The sequence below is a fragment of the Kryptolebias marmoratus genome, linkage group LG4 (assembly GCF_001649575.2).
Source record: "Kryptolebias marmoratus isolate JLee-2015 linkage group LG4, ASM164957v2, whole genome shotgun sequence".
Taxonomy (NCBI): domain Eukaryota; kingdom Metazoa; phylum Chordata; class Actinopteri; order Cyprinodontiformes; family Rivulidae; genus Kryptolebias; species Kryptolebias marmoratus.
The window spans coordinates 25,467,111-25,492,012 of NC_051433.1; the positions used below are offsets into that span (position 1 = coordinate 25,467,111).

The following is a 24,902-nucleotide window of genomic DNA, read 5'->3' on the forward strand; positions in this document are numbered from 1 at the left end:
AGGTGATTGGAAAGTGGACACAGGTGAAGCAATTAACCAGACTAGAGACAGGTGTAGATGGGCGTGGCAGGAAGGCAAAAGAGTGACTGGGGAGGAGTGAATAGTGACAGCAAACATGAACAGGAAAAACTAAACTGAAACAATAACTCAAACCAAAACAAGACAATAATCAAAACAACAAACTGAAAATACCAAACTATGACAGAAACAAGACAATAATCAAAACAACAAACTGAAAATACCAAAACTATGACAGACTGTCATATACAATTGAGTAACTTTTGGATTTAACCCAGTTTAAGATGGCTGCCACAGCTAATCAACAGTAGCCAACTCAAAAATGGCTGTAATTTAATAAATGTTGCATATATTAAGCTGAAACATGGTGTGATGAAAGACAAAAGTCATTCGTAACGCATAGTCCAAGTTCTCCACATTGTGCGCCATCTTTGCCTAATTCTTTGGCATTGACTATTGGTGTCAATTGTCTGTTAAAAAAATATTTTATAAACCACAGTACAGATTTTAGGGAAACTTTCGGAAAGTAATCACTGGATGTACATCCATACCTGCCAATATTTAAAAATTGAAAAGAGGGATAGGTGCGCGTGAGAGCATGCCTCCCCGGGAAAAATTTTTAAAACAGCAGTTGAAAAGTGCTATTTCCTGCATTTTGGAGCTAGAACTTTAGAAAAAGAGAGTTGCTTATGGGTCACTTTTATGCCATGAAAAGTTCAACACCCTACTATATACAACTAGTATTATGTACTGAAGTAAGATTTTAAAATCATGCTGTTAACTATCAACCTATTGTGTAAGATGTGTATAAGAAAAATAGACTGATAACAACTTCACCAATGTCCATACCGTATGCATGCTAAGTTTCATATTTCTTTTCTGTGTGCACTTACTTTCTGTGTGATCCTAACAAAATCACTCTTCCATAGCAAAAACCACGATAGTTTCACTTTTCAAGAAGTTTTCTATTCACTCAGCTGAAAATCAATAATGGCGGCTGTTTACAGTGGTGGCGCAGGCGCATTATTGAGCCAAGCCAGACTGACTAGCTGCTTGCTCATTAATATTCATGAGGCACTTAGCCCAGGCAATGTGCTGCCGCCTGGTGGAGATATTGGTGTTAACAAAAACAAAAAAGTTTGACAGCTGTCCAAATCAGGATATTTGGCTATCCCGCGGCGCCTAAGGCGGGATGCGGGTCAGGGGGGCTGAAAATCGGGACTATCCCGCCCAAATCGGGTGAGTTGGCAGGTATGGTACATCTACAGCTTATTAACTTTTGGCGTCAACCCAATTCAAGATGGCTGCCACAGCTAGTTGACCTTAGCAATCACAAAAATGGCTATAACTTGGTCAATTTTAAACATACTGAGCTTAATTTGGTGTGGTAGTCGCTGAGAGCCATCCTCAACACATTGGCTAAGCACTAAAAGATTTAACAAGATTGCACAAGATTGCACATGAAGTCATTTACAAAGTTTGCCCAAAATGATTATAACCCTCTTTTTCTTCTCACAATAACGTGAGCTTAGCTGGAAACTCTAGCATGGAAGGTGGTGAGCGATATACATTCCTTCAAGGGGTGCAAGGTTCTTAATTTTTAATATAAATGAGCTTTTTCTGCTTAATAGTTTCAGTTTGTTTTCGCTGACTTCATGTTTTTCAAACAGTTAACCAGTATCACTGTTCTCATGTAATTATCTACAAAAACCACACGCATTTCTTAAAATAGTGTTCTTTTTTTTCTCATGTGGGCACAAATTTATCTAATTGTATGAAAGCCTGAAAAAACAAGGGGAAGGGTTTTAATCTAGTAGCTGAAATAAGGACTGATGTGCGCCTAAGTCATAGCGCCCAGCAGATGCTACAGAGCCTGTAAGCATAGATGATATTTTTCCAGCCTGGAGGTGAATGTCTCTGAACAGTCAATTTCCTCCCGCATAAAGGAGCCTAAATGTTCGTCAATATAAGCTCCATGCGCCTACTGAAATCCAAGCACAGCTCTGGCATTGCCAAACTAATCAGAACATGTGTTTTATTTGTATTTTTAGCTGTTTTTCATGTTAAAAAAAAGGGGGGGGTCTTGATATTTGTGTTTGCAAAGCAGAAGGTGCAAAAAAAAAAAATCATCTCTGAACATTTTTGCTACAGAGTCATTCATCTAGGCTGTCAGGATGAGTGGAAACACAGCGGAGACTGATCCAAAGAAAACAACTGTTTCAAAACAAGTCGTTTTTATGTAGCCGTCCTCACAATGCAAAACTGAAATAATTTGTTTTCCTAGACCGTTGTCATTTTGTTTCTTTTTCTTTATTTTATCCTCAAGCAGTTTGTGGCTGAATTCCTTCAAGCTTTAGAGGATTTAAAGCACATAAGTGAGACAGAAACTTAATTTGTTCCTTAAGGATTTTCAATACTTCTACTTGTTCTTTTTTTCTGCTTTCCTACGCATTGACTTGAACACTTTTGTAATCTTTTTGCCTTTTACTAAAGTTTTTATATTTGTGTGTCTGAATTGTTAGGGCTTTTCAGGTGACCTGATGGTGAGGAACATTCAGCTGAGGCATTCTGGGAAATATGTGTGTATGGTGAACACTGAGGTGGACACAGTGTCTGCAGCAGCTGATTTAATTGTCAGAGGTAGGCGTTTTCCTTACTAACTCCTTTCTAATTATATATATATATATATATATATATATATATATATATATATATATAATTACAATAATTTTACACTAATAACATTGTTTTACATCTAAAACCTAAAGTGTGATTTATTTATTTTAAAAGCAGTATTTTAGGTTGTCTTAATGATCATCATGAGCATTTAAAAGCAGTTTAAGTCTATAGCAGCATAACCAAGGGATAGCTCCGGAAACCCAAGCCAACATTAACTATAGTTAGGAGGATCATATTTAGATCATAGATCATATTTATCCAGTTTTAGCTTCTCTCCATTGGCTCCCTGTCAAATTCAGAATATAATTTAAAATCTTACTCCTCAAGATTCAAGATTGTTTATTGTCATATGCACGTAGCACAGGGCAACAATGCAATGAAATGCTTTGGATAAGAAGGACCGTACAACTCGCAGGAAGTACTAATAGCATGCAATATAGAGTAAGGAATAAGTAGAGTAAGAAAGAGTAAGAAGAGTAAGAAATATTTACAAGGTTCACAGGATATGTGAGGGGAATATACACATATGTAGTGGTGCAGGTGGCATTAATAAAAAGATATAAATGGTAATCGCAGATTGAGATGTTATTCGTATTGCACTTGGTTATTACTCCTAACATACAAAGTTCTACACAACCAAGCTCCAAACTTATATTAAAAATCTTACTGTTACATATTTTCCTAACAGAGCACTTTGTTCTGACTGCAGGTTTACTTTTGGTTCCTAGAGTTTCTAAAAGTAGAACAGGAGGCAGAGCTTTTAGTTTTCAGGCTCCTCTCTTGTGGAACCAACTTCCAGTTTCTGTCTGTGAGGCTGACACCATTTCTACTTTCAAGACTAGGCTTACATTTTTCCGATTTGATAAATCCTCTCATCAGAGCTCTGGCACCAGCATTTTGGATCAACTGAAGACTTTTTACAGAGTGTTTTGGACACCCAGATAATAAAGAATTACAATAGTCCAGACTAAAAGTAATAAATGCATGCATCATTTTGAGACAAGATGTTTCTAATTTCAGTGATATTACGCAGGTGGAGAAAAATGCTTCTGGGGACATTTTTGATGTTAAAAATAAATACTTGCATTCAACTAAGTTGAACCCTAACCCTAACCCTTTGGACAGTAAAAACTTCTTACTTAAGAACACCAACTTGTCATCATGGCTGAGATTTTAGAGAGGACTAACAGCAGGTTCTAATCTTTCTTTTGAGTTGAAAACACGTTTCCAGGCCATCACAGTGTTGAGTATCCATCCATCCATCCATCCATCCATCCATCCATCCATCCATCCATCCATCCATCCATCCATCCATCCATCCATCCATCCATCCATCCATTTTCTTTACCCCCCTCTCCTTTTCGAGTCGCAAGGAGTCACTATGCGAAAGGTGGGGGACATCCTGGACAGGTTGCAAGTCCATCACAGGGACACGTGGAGACAAACAACCATTCATGCTCTCACTCACTCCTAGCTTGTGGCTATCTTCAAAAAACAAAAGAAAAAACAAACTGCACATGTAGAAAGTGCTCTTTTTTTCCTTCAAAATAAAAGTTGCATTGTCTTTGTCACCCTGATGATTTTCCACACTGGCTTTCATTCTTTCCTGTGTTCCGTCTCTTCAGCTCAGATACTGTTTGGCCCAGAACCTCAGTGTTTACAATTGTGTCTGCATCGTGTCAGGGCTGACAGAGTATCAGCAAGGCAAATGTAGAAAAGGAGTAAGAGGAAAGAAAAGGAGAGCACTGATTGAGTTGTATGATTAAACTGATCACTAATATCTGGCCTCATTAGTGATTCTTTCTTGTTTTGATAAATTTTGTATTATGTAGGATGTTTGGTACCACCCAGGCAGTCGATTACCTTTTTTTTTACTGTCTAAAGGCAGAGAAAACCGCTATTGGCGCTAACCCTTTCTTTCCAAGGCCTGTCAGTTGAATGTGTTTCATATTTAATAGTAGTTATTTGAACACTGTTGCTCTGATTGCTCATGTTTTTTTTCTCTACTTTTGTCTTTAAAAGAAAAATAAAATCAGTAACACACTTCCCATTCGCAACACAGATGTTCTCACTGCTACCATAAAAGTACATGGTGCAGGTAAATGAATTTTATTATTTAGTATAAATACGTTTCCCCCATGCTGCAGAAGGATGGGCCAAAAAGAAATAAAGGTTATTGGCATGATTACCCACACAAAATCTTGCTATTCATTAGCAGAACACTTTGGACCACTAAGGCTTTTTACCAGCTAAGGACCTAATGAAATTGATGTAAAAGTCAATAAAAGGTAAATATTTCCTCATGCGTACCACATTGTTAACTTAATATCTGTAAAATTGACAGAGTTATAGCCATTTTTGTATTGGTTAATGTCGAATAGTTGTGGCAGCTATCTTGAACTGGACTTACTCTAAAAGTTAATCACTTGTAGATGTCAATCCAGTGATTACTTTCGAAGAGTTTCATTAAAATCCGTTCTGTGGTTCATGAGCTATTTTGCTAAAAACACAGACAAATGAACACATGCACATACATACAGGCACAAAAACATTATTGCTCCAATCTCACTTTCAGTGGTGGGTGATAAGAAATTATACAGGGCCACCAAAACAAATGACTGTCTGTCTGATTTTTAGATTTATTCAAAGCAAAAATTCAACGAAGAAGAAACTACTGCAAAACAGAGAAAGAAATCTTGGTCAAAATATACATCAATGTGTAGTTTGGTCAAGAATAGTGTGCTATGAATTTTGGTATCAGTACATCATTTCTGCATACATGAAATCTGCAACCAGCAACAAAAACAAACAAACAGCAAAATATTTTCCTCATAGATATCAACCGGATTTTGTCAAAAGAAGTGGGAAAACCCAGTCGTCTTTGTTAGTTCAATAGCCCATGTATACTTCAAAGTACAAACATCAGTTAAAGTTTAAATGGGTCACTGGAAGGTGGACTTTAAAAGGCAAAACTGCCAACTTGATATCTTTAACAGTTTTGTTACAATTGCAGATTAAATTTTTCATGATATTTGGAAAAAAAAACTTTCACACAATGGTTAACTTAGAGTATGATGATGTGATGAACTTTTGGACTGGCTAAAGGTTTTACAGACTCTTATTTTCATGGACTTTACACTCCGTATGCACTTGGACATGTTTGTCTTCCTTCACTAAGAGTGTTTTGCTGCTACAGGACTTGTGGTTTTCTCTGAGCTCAGAACTTTCTCTTCAAATCTGAAAGGATAGGGTCTTTTAAGTTGTTATATATCTTCCACATAAAACACTTTAGGCACATAAAACTTTGCATGTGTGATGAACAGATGTTTCTGCTACTTAAAGTTCAGGAACTTTTTCAATATGATTTATAGTTTTGTACAGTAAATGGGCAATTGAGTTTTATACTTGTGTTTCAGCCCTGTGTTAGTAGTTTAAGGGCAAGTGTTTTTCATTTTTTCAATATTTGTAACATTGTTTATCATAAACCTCAAATTTGAAATGTAAGATGTTATCTCAGAATTATGTAATGACCCCCACTTGATGCTTCATGACCTGCAGAGAGGTCATGTATGCTCTTGTAATGTTTTCAATGCAGCTGCCACACTCCTTGCTGCAACTATCTACTCTGACCATTTGGTTTACTAAATTAATTGCCTAAGATTGCATATTCTGAAACCCTATTTTTTCTTCATCTATTTCTGTATGTCCCCTACCATTAAAAAAAAAGTCAGTCCGTTACACATAGAAACTGCCTAATGAATATGGAGATGAAAGTTTAGGCCCAGTTTTTAAAAGGGAAAATAATATGTTGCCGGGCAGGTTCAGATTAGCAGAGCACTGCAATCTAGGCTGTGCAGTTTTTACATACAAATTCAGTGTTTATATGTGTAAGCTGAAACCAAGCATTTTTGATATTCAGTGATCTACCAGGAGCAGGAAGTCCCGCTGAGGGTGTAATGCTATTTTTACAGATTTACAGGGCTTAGCAGGAAATCTCGTATCAGCTTTCCAGCAGGCTGTTTGATCTCATTAAAGCTTCTGCTAATTTCAGTGTAATTCCCAATAATAAAAAAAAAATTCTAAATCTTCAACATTAGTATTGACTCTTGTTTTAAATATCGTCTCATTCCACGTGTCTAGAATAGGCAAAGAGGGGTTTCTTTCTTTTGTTTTTCTTTGTACTTCTTACTTGCAGTATAGCAATGAATATAGTCAAACAAATGAACTGCTGTCCCAGCCAAAGTTTTGCTGTACAACAATCTTAAAACCAAAAAAAACTACTTAACTAGTCTAGTATAAATGATAAATTCATACAAAGTTCTAAATATATTCAGCTCTATATTCAGTTTTTTTTAAAACCTTATTTAGTGGCAAGTACTCAAAGTAGTAGTTGTAGTGTTTGTCTGTGTCAGTCTCTCATATATTTGTGGAGGACTTATGTCCCTCTTTCCTTTCCGACATTGGTTTGCAGACATTCATTCATTCACAAGGTCCCACCACAGCATTTCAGTCCTTATGGGGTCTAGACTTAGACTGGACCATTGCAACACCTTTATAATTTTCAAGAACAATCCCAGATTACTTTTTAGCGTTGTAGCCAGACTGTTGAAGAGTCATATCTCATTACCCCTATAACTCTCAGCAGCGATGACTTCATGAGATTCTTTTTAAATAAACTTGTTCCAATTAGAGAGTAAAATCACACCACCCTTCCTATCACCCTTCCTGCCACTGTTTCATTATCAAATGAAGCTTGTTGGAATGTTTGGAAGTGCTGTTATAACTCAATATGTGTTTGGACTGTTTTGTTTTTTTTGTTTGGTTTTTTGTCTTGTTGAGTTCTTCTAAACCTGACCCACATTGCACAGTCTTAGCTTGGGGTGAATTTGGTAAGACATCTACTCCTGGGAAGATTAGCAGTTGCCTTAATTCTTTTTGCTTGTGAATAATATTCCTCGTGCTAGAATGACAGACTCCAAATTGTTTGGAATTTTTATTATTGCTATTTTTGTTCCCTCAGCTGAACTTTAGTACAGCAAGGTAAACAACTAGCATCCAGTGGCTTGCAACTCATTGAACTAGTCAGTCCCTTTTGTTTAACATATGAATTGGCCTCTGCTGTCTGTGGAAAAAGAATGCAAATAAAGACCCCTTTGAAACTGGCTTCAGTTTTTAGAAGCAGATGCTAAAACCTTTTAGACCACCTGGTATTTTTTTTTTCTTTCTAGCATCTGCAGGAGCTTAATTGGAAACATTTTACTCTCACTTAACACAATTTCCTGTGTCACCTGACCTCAGCTGATGTCACATTAAAAAAAAGTTTTAATGACTACAAAACTGGTAATAGACATTTTAATACAAAACTAAACTAATGGAAGCACAAGAGCTATGCAACCTATTCTGATATTGGAGATGGAACCTCATTGTTTATGTCATCTTCCTCACCTTGCCTTCAGTTTTTTTTTATTTTTTTTTTACCTTAAGTCTTTGATATTCTACTCTTCCCTGTCTCTCCTCTGCTGTACAGTCTGTGTATATGTGTGTGTGGGTGTGTGGTGTTTGCTGTCCTCCCTCTCCGGTTGCTCATCAGCCTGCACACCGGCTATCCATCTACCTATCAGTTGTGCAGTATATCAACCCCAGTTCTTAAACCTTCTGTCGGCTGCTTGTTCTTTCAGTCAGTGTGGATCATTGCACGCTGCCTGCACTCTTTCTCGCCTCCGCACCTGCCAGTCAGTCATCCAGCCAGCTCACATTCTGCTCTGCCCTGTTTCACCAGTCACAAAGTCTCCTCTGCCTTCACCTGCGCCTGTCTTTCCTCCTTTATTAAAACATTATAGTCTCTTTTTCTTTCTATCTGTGTTTTGCATTTGGGGCCTGACATTTTGTGTAACCCATTCTGCTGAACTGTAATATTCAGGATTGATGAGACTCGTGCTCTTTATGAACCCTGAGGTATGAATTGCTTAACACCAATGGCAGCGTGGCAGAGTGCAATACAGAAAGCTAAACTGAAATAATCTCATTTATAATTGGCTGTTTTGTGCATTGAGGCTAACGCACGTGTCTGTTCTTCATGCTGGCTCTTGCAGGACCTCCTGGGGCCCCAGACGTTCCAGTAGTGTCTGATATTACTGATACAACAGTGCAGCTGTCCTGGAGCTCTGGAACTGACCACCACAGTCCCATCACCATGTACATGGTGCAGGCTAGGACCCCCTTCTCTATTGGCTGGCAAACTTTGAGAACAGGTAAATAACTAGTCAATAATGAGGACACCCTGACTGTAATATATATATTTTCTTCCTCGTTTTTATTTGGCAAACATGCTTTTCAAATATACATGCTTTTAAAGAAACATAAAATAATCACAATTTTCTTAGCAGGCATTAACGGCTTTTGATTTCAAGGTATAGCACGATGCCAAAACCCCTTTTTTTCCCCATCATACTGCTCCTAAGGTTTAAATACCTCAAAACAACCCCCTTCTGTTACCATACCTAATGCTCTGAACTGTCATTGTGTATGGTAATCAAGGAAGACATTTCCCTAAACTTTAATTTAAAAATAAAAAAAAGAAACTGTTGGTTGTACATTTTATCTGTAGCAGATAACAATCAGTCATGGCTTGGTTACCAGAGAAGCAACACCTGTCTCTCTTTTCAAAATAATGCTGTTTTGAAACAAATGTTTGCAACAAGCTACAAGAATTACCATGTTAGCAGGTGAAATATACACCCTACTGCAGTCTCCCTGCAGAGGCTAATAAACCTGGTTAATTAATTAATTGACATTGACTTGTCAGACTCTAAGGGTTTCTTTACAAAGAGCAAAACAACAGGTATTTACGGGAGGAACTGCCAGCAGTGTTATTAAACAAGGTGCTGGTCAGTTATGTTCATAAAACCCTCTACAATATGTAGGAGAATTACAAATTTTCACTATTTTAAACCTACCTGCTGACTCGCTGGTACTTAATTTAATAATGAATCTTAAAGGAACAGTCTAGACAAATTTGAAGTGATGTTCTATGAAATAGTTGTCAGCCAGGTCATAACAAACAGAGAAAGAGGCAAAAGTCTTTGTCCAGGCTCATGTGTAAAGTACAAACATTCAAAAAATGTTAAAAAACAAAAACAACTGGACTTCTATTCTGTAGTTGAAGACGTTTTGCTTCTCATCCGAGGAGCTTTCTCAATGCAGAAATACAGAGTGTGGAGTTGAGCTTTTAAAGCTGAGATGTGATGTAAGCTGGATTGCTTGCAAATTGTTATCGCTCTCCTAACAATGGAGGCTCGTTAGGGTCCTTGTTTGTCTGACTCACTGATGGGCCACTCTTGTCACATGAGTGACAAGAGTGGAATGAATATAGAGGTCTGCACTGAACTGCATACACCACTCCGCTCAGTTTGAGTTTGGGTGTTTTGTCCTTAGGATGGACCAACCTCTGCCTGAGAGTCCTGTTGGGTTTTAAATGTACTTGGATGTTGTATTTGGAGAAAATCCTTCTCAGATACTCCAGCAACATTCCTCTCCTTGTTCTGTTCCATGGTGTGTTTAGACCAAATGTTCAGACCTCTATATTGGAGAGACCAAACAACCTCTCCACAGACGCATGGCTCAACACAGGAGAGCCACCTCTTCTGGACCGGACTCAGCGGTTCACCTACACCTCATGGATAAGGGACACTCTTTTGAGGACCAAAATGTTCATATTTTGGACCGTGAAGACAGATGGTTCGAGAGGGGGGTAAAAGAAGCCATCTATGTCAAAAAGGAGAAACCAACATTAAACAGAGGAGGAGGTCTCAGATTCTAGCTGAGCTTTAGGCCTGATACCCAGTCAGTTTTACTCCAATCAAGACCTGCACTCATGTGTTTATGTAATCACATAGCAACACTGATGTACAAAGTTTCAAAAACCCTTGAAAGAGAAACATTGTACAGGAGGATGTACAGTTAGATCCAGCACTTACGATAAACCGCCCTCACTACCACTAATCAAACTGAACTGAAAGAAATGGTAGTTTTAACTTCAATACTTTACATTTCCTTCTTTTCCAACTTTTACATTACCTTTGATGGAGTTTTTTAAGCTGGCAGTCACTTCCTATGCCCAGACATGTTCTCTGAAGCACAGAAAAACTGATTTTCCTGTCTGTCTGTCACATCAGTTAAACAAATCTCTTGTAATACTTCTAACTTTTGTTAAATAGTTGAGTGTTAATATTTCTAATGTTAATGCCCAAAATACAATTTAATATCAACAATCATTGTTGAACTGGTGACATTCTCTATTTAGAAAAGTGTTAAAAGATTTACAGCTGTCATCACTTCAGTTTGATCTAGTTCATTAGGCTTTAGTTTTATTTACTTTTTATTTTGTTCAAATATTTGTGGAGGATAAATTTGTGGAGTGTCTCAGAAGAATCTAAAAAAAACAACATCTCAATTCTTAATTCTTTAATCCTAGTTCCTGATTCTGTGCCTGGACAGATGATGCATGCTACAGTGAAGGATTTGAACCCCTGGGTGGAATATGAATTCAGGGTGGTGGCAATCAACAGTGTTGGTGTTGGAGAACCCAGCATGCCGTCTAAACAAATTCGAACCAAAGCAGCAGGTACTCTCTCAGCTTGTTATGCGTCTTCACAGCAAATTACGCAGTCCTGCACGGGAAACAATTTAACTGTTTGATTTAGTTTAGCATTTCATCAGTGTTCATTGTCACATTACTCATTTCAAATCTGGTTTTATCGCCTGCAGCCCTGAAAGGTAGGCAGTCATGTAATTGCTTGTGTGTGTGTTTGTGTGTCTGTTAGCAAAATATCTCATGAACAAGTGGAGGGATTTTAATAAAACCTATACAAAGTATTTATTAGATGCACATCTACAACTGAATAACTTTTTTGAGTCAACACAATCAAAATGGCCAACACAGCTAAACAGCCTCAGCATATATGAAAATAGCCAGAACTTATTTTACAGATATTGAAGGTGTGTTCATTGATGGAAGTAAACCCTAACACTTACTCTGAGCACTATTATTTGTACAACATCTTCGACTGAAACTAGCATTTAGCAACTTTAGCATTTAGCAACTATTGAAGTCAGCTTTGTTTGTCTGTAAGCAAAATATCTCATGAACCACTTGCTCAGTTTTTTAATGAAATTTTCAGAAAGTTATCACCTAATATACATCTATAACTGAATAACTGTTGGAGTCAATCCAGTACAAGATGGCCGCCACAGCTATTTGACCTAAGCAAACAGAAAAATGTCTCTAGCTCAGTCAGGTTTACAGATAATGAGTTAAAATTAGGTGTGGTTGTAGCTGAGAGTCATCCGCAACACATACTGAGAGTGCTAACAGATCAGGAGAGATCTTTGTTTAAAGCTTTTGTGTTCAAGGCGGGGGAGATATACATTCCATCAAGAACTCCTAGATTTAATTTTACTATTGTTTATTCTAGTGTAAAGGATTCTGTGATAATGAAAGTGAATGGGCTGAAAATGTTATAGGTGGTCCTGACTCATGTTTTATGCAATTAGAACCAGTTAGTTTGGAATAATGTTTATATTAACAGAAGATATGACATGCTACAAGGTAGACATGACATTTTTTTGTTGTTTTTGTTTTTCTCTTAGTAACTTGTTGGGATTAAAATGGAAGTCTCTTTAAGGGTACTTAGTTAACGAGTTTCATCCTGCTGATTGAATCACAAGGGAACAAGTTTTCCTTTGTGTTTGACACATGGGGCTGGCATATAGTGCATAAACTCATAACAGCACAGAAACTGAGGAAAATACTGCTGTCAACACAAACCTAATACCTTGTCTGTGTGCCTAACCCCTGTAGTGTAAAAGAAAGGCTCAAGGTGGTGGCTCTGAGCACCTTATTAAAAGCTGGGTTCTTTACCAAAAGAACTGGATTATGACATTTATTGCCTGTTCTGGAAAGGCGGGAGATAATGTTTAAGCCGATGTCTCTATGTATGCCTGTGTGTTTGTTAGCAAAATATCTCATTAACCAAGGAACAGATTTTAATGAAACTTTCAGAAAGTAATCATTGGCATATCTATTCATCCATCCATCTATTATCTGCCGCTTGTTTTGGAGTCAGGTTGCGAGGCTAGCAATTAGGGAAAAGAGATGACTGGGCCTGCCTGCTCAGCCACCTCTTCCAGCTCTTCTGGGATGATTCCAAAGCATTCCCAGGCCAGCTGAGTGACAGTCTCTTCAGAGTGTCCTTGGTCTTCTTCCCCGCCATCGTCTGCCAGAAGTCCCACCTTCCTAGGGAGGTGTCCAGGGGGCGTCACTACCAGATTCTCGAATAACTCAACTGGCTTCTTTCGATGTGGCTCTACTCCAAGTCACTTCTGGAAAACCAAACTATCTCTCAGGGAGAGCCCAGCGACCCTGTGGAGAAAACTAATTTTGACCTCTTGTATCCAAGATCTAATTCTTTTAGTCACTACCCAGAGTTTGTGACCATAAATGAGGGTAGAAATGTGGCTCGACTGGTAAACAGAGAGCTCTGCCTTATAGCTCAGCTCTCTCTTAACCATAACAGTCCAGTACAGAATATACAATATTGAGGAATCTGTACCAATCTGTCTGTTTATCTCATGCTCCATTCTCCCCTTACCCATGAACAAAACTCTGAGATACTTAAACTTCTCCACTTGAGGCAGCACCTCAATCCTAACTTGGAGAGGTTATTCCACTCTTTTTTGACTAAAGACCATGGTCTCAGATTTTGGAGGTTCTGCTTCTCATCCCAGCTGCTTCATACTCAGCTGTGAACCACTCCAGTTAGAGCTGGAAATGATGACGTGACATGATGACGCTAACAGAACCACATCATATGTAAATAGAACTGAAATCCTGAGGCCACCAAATTAGACACTTTCCACCCCCTGGCTGCACCAAGAAATTCTGTCAGTAAAAGTTTTGAACAGAATTCTTGACAACGGGCATCCCTGGCAGAGTGCCACTCTCACCTCACTGCCAGCAACGTGAACCAGACTCTCTCACCATTTGTACATGGACCAAATGGCATGTAGCAACAGACTCCTAATCCTATACTCACAGGCCATCCCTAACAGGGTACCTCAGGGAACATGGTCTAATGCCTTCTCCAACTCTACAAAGCATATATAGATTGTTCAGCAAACTCTCATGCCCTCTCAAGGACCCCAATAATAGTAAAGAGCTGGTCCAGTAATCTGATGTTTGACTATCAAACGGACTCTTCACCAGGACCCCTGAATAGACCTTTCCAGGGAGGCTGAGGAATGTGATTCTTCTGTGATTGGAACACTCCCTCCAGCTTTTTGAAAGGTGGAACCATCATCCCATACTGCTAGTCCAGGAGCACTGTCACCAAATGATGTTTGAAAGGCATGTCAAACAAGACAGCCCAGCATCATTTAGAGACTTGAGAAACTCAGGGCGAATCTTGTCTTTCCTTGGAGCCCTGCCTTAGTAGAACTTTTTGACGGGTTCTTCTCCCAGGCATACCCAACAGACCCTCACTCTGCCTTGGGAGACCCTACTGGGGGGGGCAATTACCTCTGACAGTATAACTCATCAGAACATTCAGTGACACTAACTCCTCCAAAATAAGGTGGTGATTTGCAAAAAAGAATAACTGGCACATATTAAGCTAAAGTTTGGTGTGGTCGTAGCTGAGGTCAGTTTCAACACTTAAATTAAAGATGAGATCTTACATACCATTAGTTTCAATGTTTTCTAAAATGACTAATACTCTGTGAATTCAAGGAATGCTAGGTCTTTAATTCTTGTTTTATGTTTAGTTCCTAAGGTTTCACCGGTTAATGTGAGTGGCGGTGGGGGAGCTCGAGGAGAGCTTGTCATTACATGGGAGGTGAGTCCCTGAATTTTGTCTGGACAGTCATTGTGACAGAGTAGCCCTCGTTTGATTAAATGTGAACTCTGGCAGAGTCACTGTGCCTACAGAGGCCTAGCTTTGGTGGAACTGTTTTTAATTAAAAGCAGAGCCTTTCTGATTTGCTGCTTGCTGACTCGTTTAGCGGCATAAATCTTAACAAAGATACAGACCAACTGTGAGTTAGAGCACGTAAATCTGGACATTGGTGAAAATGCCTAGATTCAAATGATTGAGGATGCTATGTTGATATGAGTTTTCATACGTTTGTTGGACATATAACTCCTGTTTTATACCTTTTATAATTCAGTTTCTGCTCACAGACATTTTGATCACAGGCATAAATTTTCCTTCCTTATCTCAGCCAGTTCCAGAGGAACAGCAGAGCGGAGAGGACTTTGGCTATGTTGTGGCTTTCCGCCCACTTGGCAGCAGCACCTGGATCCAGACAGTGCTCGCTTCCCCAGATGCATCAAGATATATCTACAGAAATGACAGCATTGCGCCCCTGTCCCAGTTTGAAGTGACTGTGGGTGTTTACAACAACATGGGAGAGGGGCTGTTCAGCCATGTTGTTACAGTGCTTTCCGCAGATGAAGGTGAGGGTGTTCATGTGCCGCAAACAGCAAAAAATATGATAGTGTTGATATCAGATGTGTGGTTTTGCTATAAACTGCAGCTATACATAATTCACCTATCCTCTGTAGAGCCATCTGAGGCACCATCGGGCGTATGGGCACGTGCTGTGTCTGCATCTGAGATTGAGGTGTGCTGGGAACCAATTCCTCCCATATCCATCAGCAAGAAGATCATAGCATACGAGGTATGACACCAAAAAGTTAAAGCAGTGGGAGTACCAGAAATGTTCACAAGAGAAAACATTTTTCCTAAACTGACTGACCACATAAGTTGGAAATATTACAGAATATTCCATATGTTGGAGCAGTGGATTTTAAATGGGCTAATCGAGCAAGTAAAGGGGGTCTTTTGGCAGCTGTTCCAGCATATAAGCACTCTGAGCCTGGTGCTGCCTGAAAGCTGTTAGTAAAAAATAAATAAATTAAATACATGTAAGAAAGTGTGAATTTTGTACATGACTTCCTTCAACAGCAAACTCTTGCCTAAGATTTGACAGTGGAAAAACTAGAAAGAAATAATATTTTCTCCTTAAACATGAGTATATTTTATGAGTATCGTTTGCCCAGGTGGCCTGACTTGTGCAGAGAAGTTTGAAGTCTGCTGCAGGCATTGGTACTAAAGGCCTGAAATTCCACTTTTCAAACTAAATAAAGCAATTTAGTTCAGCTATAAAATGTAGAAATTCAGAAACACCATTCACCTTGCTCAAATTTTGAAAAACACTTTCTATAGTTCAAATTTCTGTTCTATAATGGCATATTATGGACACTCAGAAGAAAAAAAAGGGAGAATAACATTTTTGGTTTCTGAATTTTGACATTAAAGAATTTGATTTCCAATAGTACCTTATCAGTCAAATAGTATCAGTCAGAGAACACAGGGTAAGAAGAAAAAGGCAGAAGTTTTTCACCGGGCTAGGCCAATGGCTTGCCCAAATTTTTTTTTTGTTTTTTTTTTCAGTTTGTAAAACAACTTTTTCTTCAAAATGTAATATTGTTGTGAAATAATGCTACATTAGCTAATATTGAACCTCTACCATTTAGCATAATACTGTTTGTTTAGTTTGTAGCTGTTTTTTCTGCTGAACAACGTCCATGTTACCACGCTGACACTAACACTAACACTGCTGAATGTATCAGTCCACTGGTAGTTCAGTAAACCTTTGGACTGACCAGATGCACTGATTAGGTAGACAGATACATTCAGTAGCATTAGGAGAACATCATACTACGTACTAAACAAACGTATCATGCTAAATTATAGAGATTTAATATTAACTAATAGGATTCTTTCACAACTATTTTAGAGAAAAGTTGTTTTATAAGTCTGAAAAGCAATATAAAAAAGGGCCCCAGTTTGGTTAGCCCTTAGCCTAGCCTGCAGGAAGACTTTTGCCCTTGTGTCCATGTTTTATGACTACTGTCAAGGTACTAACTATTGATAACTGTTTGATAACACATTACTTCAAATGTGACCAGACTATATCTTTAAAGTGGAAATGTCAAATAAAAGCAAAATATTATTTTGAAAAAAAAATAAATAAATAATAATTACGCTTAACAGATTTTTGTATTTTTGTAACAGATATTAATACAATTTCTGATTGAAATTGTATTAATGACTCTTGGACATCTTAAACATATTTTTTTAACCTTGCCTATTTAAGGGTCATTGTTGAACTGTTGTCAGGCTGAAGTTATTTTTGTTAAGTTTATCAAAAAAGTTATCAGCTTGGTGTAGATTTGTGCAAAAGTGAAAAACTGAGGTAGAAAATTCACTCCCCTATTAGCACTGTGTTGCTCCTCATTACATCCTGAGAGGATATATCTGCACCTTCCTCTAAAGCTAGTTAGCTGTCTTTTTGCTATGATTACAGACCTTATTTGCATTCTGTGTACACAGTATGTTAATACTACACCTTTAAGTTGTATCAAGACAAATGTTTTTTCCTGTATAAATCTAAACTAAAGTGGGGTTGGGTTAATTCTTTACATTCATTACTTCTTGCCTACACACACACACACACACTGGCAACCACAAAACTAGGAGATTTTTAAGAATTGTTTTTATATGGGGCTTGTAGAGATGTTGAGATCAAAAATGGATCCTAGCTAGAATAAGCTTCAGTTGTATTCTGAGAACATTTTCATTTTAGCACCACTGTTTATTCATTCATTTATTTAGCTCAAGCATTTTATCTGTCAACAGTATATACATCCTACCAAGCACTGAAACAAGTGAGTAAATGTAACACAACAGTTTTCTAGGAATGTGCAGTTACATTGGCCCCACCATATCTATCTGAGCTGCTTCAGCCTTACTGCCCACCCCGATGCCTAAGATTTAACACAATGTGATTTTTGTCTTTCTTGGGACCTAGAACATACCTGCTGTGAACCTGTATGTGTATGTCTCTTTTTATCTATTTATCTGTTTATTTGTTTTATCTATTTCCTTTTTACTGTTTTTATCTATCTGTTGTACAGCTCTTTGGCTACCCCTGTGGTTCTTAAAATGTGCTATAGAAATAAAGTTGATTGATTGATTGATATCTAGGTGCAGCAGCCCATCAACAAAGATTGCTGACATGTTTTATATACTATACACTGTATAGGCCAAAGGTATCTTGTGTGCAAGATATTTCACTGGCAAAGCTTAATGTGTTTCATACGTTTACTATTGTAACAGCATACTATTTACTTACTTTGGTTTAAGAAAAGTAATTTCAAAGGAACAGTTTAAATGTATTTAAACATGTTTGACTATCAAGAGTGGTGAGTTATGACCCAAGGATGCAGACTGAACACAGAGACAAGCATCACAAAAAAATAAATTTTATCACAAAAATAAAAGTCTGACAGTTTGGCAAACAAAACTACTGAGAACTACATATTGAGGCACATGCAGGGATCATGCAAACAAGACAACAGACCGCTGAGACCTGGAGTATAAGCAGAACATAGAGGAATGATTACTAGTGGAAACAGTTGAAACTAATGAACACATGGGGAGCAGGTGAGAATGGTTAACAGAAGGTAAAAATGACATGGGAAATGGCCAATGACACAAGGAAACACTGAGTAACAAAACAAACTAACACAAGGAACTTCATAAGAAACAGTAAAATATAACACAACTTGAAGCACTCAGAGAGCTGAAATCTCAGCCAAGGCCACAACATGATTAAAAAAAAAAAGTATGTTCAGGATCATAATCAAGATAACCACCAAAATATGATCCTTTTTTTTTAACAACCCCAACATTTCCTGAAAATTTCATCCAAATCTGTTCATTAGGTTTTATCTGATCTTACTAACAGACAGACAAACTAACGGACACAACTGAAGACTAACTTATAACTTCCTTGGTGGAGGTAACAAACCGGTCACATGTAGGAGGAGTTTTTAACAAAGGGATTACCTGTGACCTTCACCTTTGACCCCATGAACCTTCAAATCAACCGACATTATATCTTTGACCCATGAAGTGTCCAGCTTTGCAGTTTGACATTCCTACATTACACTTTTGCAGAGTTAGAGCACTAGGTCAACCGTGATGTTGACCTTTGACCCCATGACTTCAAAATCAATCATAATCACCCTTCACATAGGAGGTGTCCAGCTGTGCAGTTTAACATACCTGTCATTCAGCTGCAGAGTTAGAGCACGGACTCATCTGGAACGTTGGCCACCAAAAAAAAAGGTTACACACTCTAATATTTTTTTGGACTACCTTTAACTTTGATTATGGCACGCATTCGCTGTGGCATTGTTTCGATAAGCTTCTGCGATGTCGTAAGATTTATTTCCATCCAGTGTTGCATTAATTTCTCACCAAGATCTTGCATTGTCCAATCTTTATGCACCCTAGCAAATTGAAGCCTTTTTTTTCTGGTTAGCCTCACTGATTAGTGGTTTGCTTAAGGCTACACAGCTGTTTAGTCCCAATCCCTTGAGTTCCCTTCACATTGTGCGTGTGGAAATGCTTTTACTTTCACTAATAAATGTAGCCTGGAGCTCTACTGTTGTTTTTCTTCAATTTGATTTCACCAAATGTTTAAGTGATCACCGATCACGATCACGATTCTTTTTCCGGCCACATTTCTTCCTCGAAGATGATGGGTCCCCACTATCCTTCCAGTTTTTAATAATGCGTTGGACAGTTTTTAACCCAATTTTAGTAGTTTCTGTAATCTCCTTAGATGTTTTCTCTGCTTGATGCATGCCAGTGATTTGACCCTTCTCAAACAGACTGACATCTTTTTCACGACCACGGGATGTGTCTTTCAACACGGTTGTTTAAGAAATGAAAAGCAACTCATTGCACCAGTTGGGTTTAAATAACTTGTTGCCACCTGAAACATAATCACCCATGCAGTAATTATCCAATAGGAGGCTCGTACCTATTTGCTTAGTTAAATTTTAGTGTCAACTTTAGTTTTGGCATTTAAATAGAAATGCTTTTTAATTTTGTATGTAAGTGGGTGAATAGGAAAAACAAAAATGTTTTTAGAGCATAAAAAGCATTAAAAAAGATGGAATATAAAGGGCTTGATATCTAAAAGCTTGTAGATTTATGCTTTATTACTATTAGCAAGACAAACAACTTCTTTATTTATTACATACAAAAGCACCTTCCATATGTTCAACTGATTGTCTAACATGTAACAAAAGATGGGGATTGAAAATACAGGCTCTTTAAACAGAGTAAAGTAGAGATGTCCACTTTATTTGTTTAGAGTATTATTATCTCTTATGTCAAATCTTAGCAGACTTAAGGAAAGGACAAAAACAGACACTGACATGTCAATATATTTGTGTTGTGCATGTTGATTATCATCCATCCATTTGTCTTTTGTACCCTGTTGGGGTACAAATTGGGTGCATTTTAAAATGCACCTGTTTTACTCTTTATGGGTACTGTATATTTCAGGTAAAATGAGCCACATTCAGTGTTGTTCTGTTTTATACTGGTGATATATACATTAGCACTGTCTGAAACTTAAAGATGCAACAAGTCAGCTTTAATCTCCTCTGATCATTTTGTTGAGCAAGACTTTAGTTTCTTAGCAGAGGTGGTATAGAATAGCTGGAAACATCTCCTGCTCAGGTTTATCAGAAATTTTCCCACGTGCCTGGAAAACTTGCTATAATTGAACTTCTCGTGTTAAAAAAAAAAAAAAAACTCCCCAGATGCATCTGTTATCAACAACCCCAGGCCCTGTTGCTAATCTGCCTTTCCCAAGCAAGATGTCTGAGAACCTGCGTGGTGCAGCCAACTGAATAAGTGCCTGCTCTCATGCCATCTGTTTGACATTTCCTGTCTGGTCTCCCTCTCTCATGTTGGGGTCAGAAATGATCTCCCTGACAAGCTCCCAATCCTTACCCCCCCCNTTTCTTTGCTGATTGCTGTCAGATACAGTGTCATTTGGGATTTAAATAAACATGACTATGACTTCCTAACGACCTGTATTTTTTGTACTTATAGCATCCAGAGTTGTTGTTTCTCCCGTTTTTGTTTAAAGTTAAGCCTCACAGTGTACCTGCTTTACATTTTCTTACATTTGAATTATGTTCAAATTAAAGGCCTAGGATTCCTTAAAGCAGGGGTAGACAATCCAGGTCCTAAAGTACCACTATCCTGCATGTTTTACTTGTTTCCCTGCTGAAACACACCTGATTCAGTGGTTAAATTACCTCTTCATGTTCTGCAGAAGCCTCTTAACCACCCATTGATTCAAATTGGGGGGGGGGCTGTTAGGTATGGAAGTCACCCTAAATTTGGTTGGTTCCACAGGTTAATCAATTGTAGATGCACATCCAGTGAGTCTTCCCTGAGAGTTACATTAAAATCCATCCAGTGTTTCATGAGATAATTTGCTAACAGACAGACAGGGATGACTCAAAATTGCAAAATTTTAAATAAAGTTGTTGCCCAATTTGTAGCAATCATAATATATGTTGGTGATTAGTCTCAACCACACCAAATTCTAAGCGCATATATATAAAATTGATTGAATTTTAGGATTTTTGTGTTTTTAAGGTAAATTGGCTGCAGCAGCCATCTGGCCAATTGGATTGATGTTAAGTTATATAAAAATTTTCCCTGTGCTTTATGAGATATTTTGGTAACAGACAGCCGCATGATGTATTTGAATGGGCTCTGCTTGCATCCATAGATGACAGCAAATGTACATGAATAATGAAAAACAAGTCACTAGAAAACGAAATTAGGGTTGAGTTATTTTTCAGATGAATTAATAATACCTTTAATAGTAGTAACAATAAAATCAGGCAAAAATTTTTAATGCATGTGGTAATCCTTGTTCCTTTGGTTCAGGTCCTCTTTTGGGAGGAAGGATCTGAGCAGAGTGAAGCAGACAGAGTGAGGGTTATCAACAGCTCAGCTCTGCTCTCCAGTTTGAAGGGCAGCACACTTTATCAGATCGCAGTTAGAGCCCAGAACAGTGCTGGATTTGGACCCCGCAGCCCCTCTTTCAACATCACCACAAGGAAACCGCGTGAGTTTGAACACAAGACACAATATGATCTGTTTGCTTCTTTGACTTTTAATGGTTTCTCTGAAAAATAAATATGAACGATTGCCACAATATTAGATATTACAAGGATGTCGAGTATTTTTATTATTTTCCAAAAACTGCAGCTCCCAACCTCATTTATCTCAGCAAACAAAACCAGCATTTTGGTTTTCATAGTTTTTTAAATTGTGTTTCTTGCTCTTATTTTTTTTCAGTTTACTAATTTGAACACTGAAAAAATTAATTATCTACAGTACATGTTAATTATTCTGACATTTAACTTGCTGTTTTTACTGATAACTCTGTTCTGTTTATACTCGTCACATTTTGTGTACCTGCCTTTTGTTTCTGTAGTTTATTGAGAAACTGGTCTGTAAAAGAAATGTCACAACGTCACTCTTTTATGTATCTAGCGTCTAACACCTGCAGCGTAATCTACAGGGGTGTCACAATTTTATCTGCTATGTTTATAATATTCATGGCATGAAAGTAGCATATGAATTTCACATGCATGTCTTAATGATAAAATAAGTGTTGCAGTGACCCAGCAAAAACTTTACACAATCTCATTCTACTCTGTGCAAACCAGCTGGGTACAGTGTAGTTGTGATAGATTTGCTTCTGCCATTTTTTTGCAGGCTTGGTATTGATGTAAAACACAGGGGCTGATTGTTGTGATGGTCTCTATAGAATGAAAAACAGCTGTAGCTGAGGGTTATGGGTTATACTGAGTAAAGTACAAAATCACAATGTATTACTACACAAGATATTATGTTACAGTAGTATCAAGACAGCAGCGGAACGCTCACACACACATCTTCCTCCATCTTTCACAATTAGTCCTCAACATGCACATTGAACGTTATACAACGAATATACAAAACTTATAAAAGTATCTTACACAGTGACCACAGCATACGCTTCTTCTTTGTATCCACCTGTGAATGCAACAGATAAAAAAGCTATAAGGTCACAGGTAAGAACAAAACGTCAATACAACAACAGTGTGGTCACAATACTGTAGCTTTTCCACCCTTCAATCCAGTACCAGCACAATACATGTAACAGGAACACATTAGGAACAATAGATGCACCTAATATACATTACACGACTTGACATTTCACAAAACATGCTCATTTTGTCATGTTTGGAACCACACATACTGGTGTACATGGCAAAAGATAAAACAAAAAGAAAATGTGACAGGGGCTTTAGTTTCAAAAAAGGCATCATGGAATTTAAGTGGCAAAAGTACACCATATTTAACTTTTATCAGTATGAAATGGTTCAGTGTCTTTTTGTAATGTTCAAACTGTTCTTTGTTGTGATATTCAAAAAATAAAAAAGTAAAACACTTGGTTAAAAAGAAAACCAGTGGATGTTTAGCTCTTCTAAAATCAGTTTCACCGTATCAATAAATGAGCTAATATAATATAATATATATATATATATATATATATATATATATATATATATATATATATATACACATACATACGCACACAGAATAGCAATTGCAAAAAAAAGTAAGTCTATTGAATAAATGGCTTCTTTAAAAGAATAAAGTGTTTTAACTGAAGACAGTGAGCTAGCATGTAGCAGTGAGATCTGTAGGTTTTGTTGGTATCACCCCTGGAGAGAACTGAGGAGAGTTCAATGCTGTGCTCAGGGTTAAAGAAGAAAAAGAAATCAAGAAAAAATAACTTCAAAAGTGAAAACCACAGTTGTTTTTGTTGCAATGTGTGCTTTTTTGTGCTGTTAGCATTATGTGCATTGCTCTACAGCTGGAGGTTTATTTTATATGCGGTTGCTGTTCTGTGCATAGGTGTCACCCTAATAGTTTCACCCATAATTAAACTCTACTTACCATAGGATGACAGCGGTATAATCTCGTTTGTCACACTTTTACATGTCAGTAATATTAGGTGGTGTATTGTCTGTTTGAATGGTATTTATTGAGCCAGATGTCAAATCGTTAGTTACATTTTTCTGTAAGTTACTTGTGAATACATATCATCTCTCAGAAGGTTGCAGATTCAAAACCTGCCTACAACATTTCTGTGTAGAGCTTGCATGTTCATCCTTGTGCAGGTTTTCTCCACCATCCTTCTACAGAGCCACAGTATGCATATAAGTTATTTGGCGACTCGAAATTGTCACTGAGTGTAAATGAGTCTGTCTCATTTGTCTCTATGTGGGTCTGTGATGGACTGGTGGCTGATTGAGATAAACACCAGCTCCATGCAACACTGCAGGGATGGATGGATGGATGGATGGATGGATGGATGGATGGATGGATGGATGGATGGATGGATGGATGGATGGATGGATGGATGGATGGATGGATGGATGGATGGATGGAAGTAAGTAAGTAAGTAAGTCATGTAGCATGGTTCATGTGCAATAGTTTGCCATATTTGCATATAACTGGTATTGGGTCCTTTAGTGTCAGGGCCCAGGGGCTTCTGAGAGTCTTAAACCTTTTGAACCCCTCCTATGTTCACTGCTGAAAGCATCTGCAATTGGCATGTATCAAAACTGGAACCCTGACCAAAAAGTATACGGTAGCCTGTCTGAGTTTGGCTAAGTCATTTACTGGCTGGGTTACTTATCTGATGAAGACATAACACCAGGAAAAATGACAAGGAAAGTGATATACCAGTAGAGGTAGTATGATGCTTTGGAAAAGGTTTGACTGGGAAAGCTTGAGTCTTGTAATTTATATGGATGTTACTTTGTCCCACACAACCAACCTAAACATTGTTGCTGCCCAAGTACACCACTGATAGTAAAAAGAAGATCCCTGCAAAAATGGTTCAAGCGCAACAAATAGATACAGATTTTCTCTTGGTTTCAACATTTTTTTCCAAATCCTAATTAAACTGAGAATCTGTAAGACCCACTAGACAAAACAGTTGGATTTACAAAGCCCCCACCTGATAACTAATCAATGATCTGTTATGGACAGGTTGGTGCTGATTACCATAGGACACCTTCAGAAGCCTTGCGGAGTCTTTTGGTTCATGTGTTAGAGCTGTTTTGGGGCAAAAGGTATTCCAGTATTAAGGAAGTGGTCATAATGTAATGGCTTGATTAACGTTAAGCCTCATTTGAA

At 37.9% G+C, this 24,902-nt stretch overlaps 1 protein-coding gene across 1 annotated transcript in view; it reads left to right on the forward strand.

Annotated features, from left to right (window-relative positions):
• The window catches only part of LOC108242231 (contactin-4), a 186,696-nt gene that overhangs the window by 151,592 nt on the left and 10,202 nt on the right, over positions 1-24,902 (forward strand). The window contains exons 14-20 of the mRNA XM_017426966.3: positions 2,541-2,658; positions 8,790-8,948; positions 11,171-11,320; positions 14,518-14,588; positions 14,974-15,208; positions 15,317-15,432; positions 21,588-21,768. Of these exons, the coding sequence (XP_017282455.1) occupies positions 2,541-2,658; positions 8,790-8,948; positions 11,171-11,320; positions 14,518-14,588; positions 14,974-15,208; positions 15,317-15,432; positions 21,588-21,768 (1,030 nt within the window). The remainder of the gene's footprint in view (positions 1-2,540; positions 2,659-8,789; positions 8,949-11,170; positions 11,321-14,517; positions 14,589-14,973; positions 15,209-15,316; positions 15,433-21,587; positions 21,769-24,902) is intronic.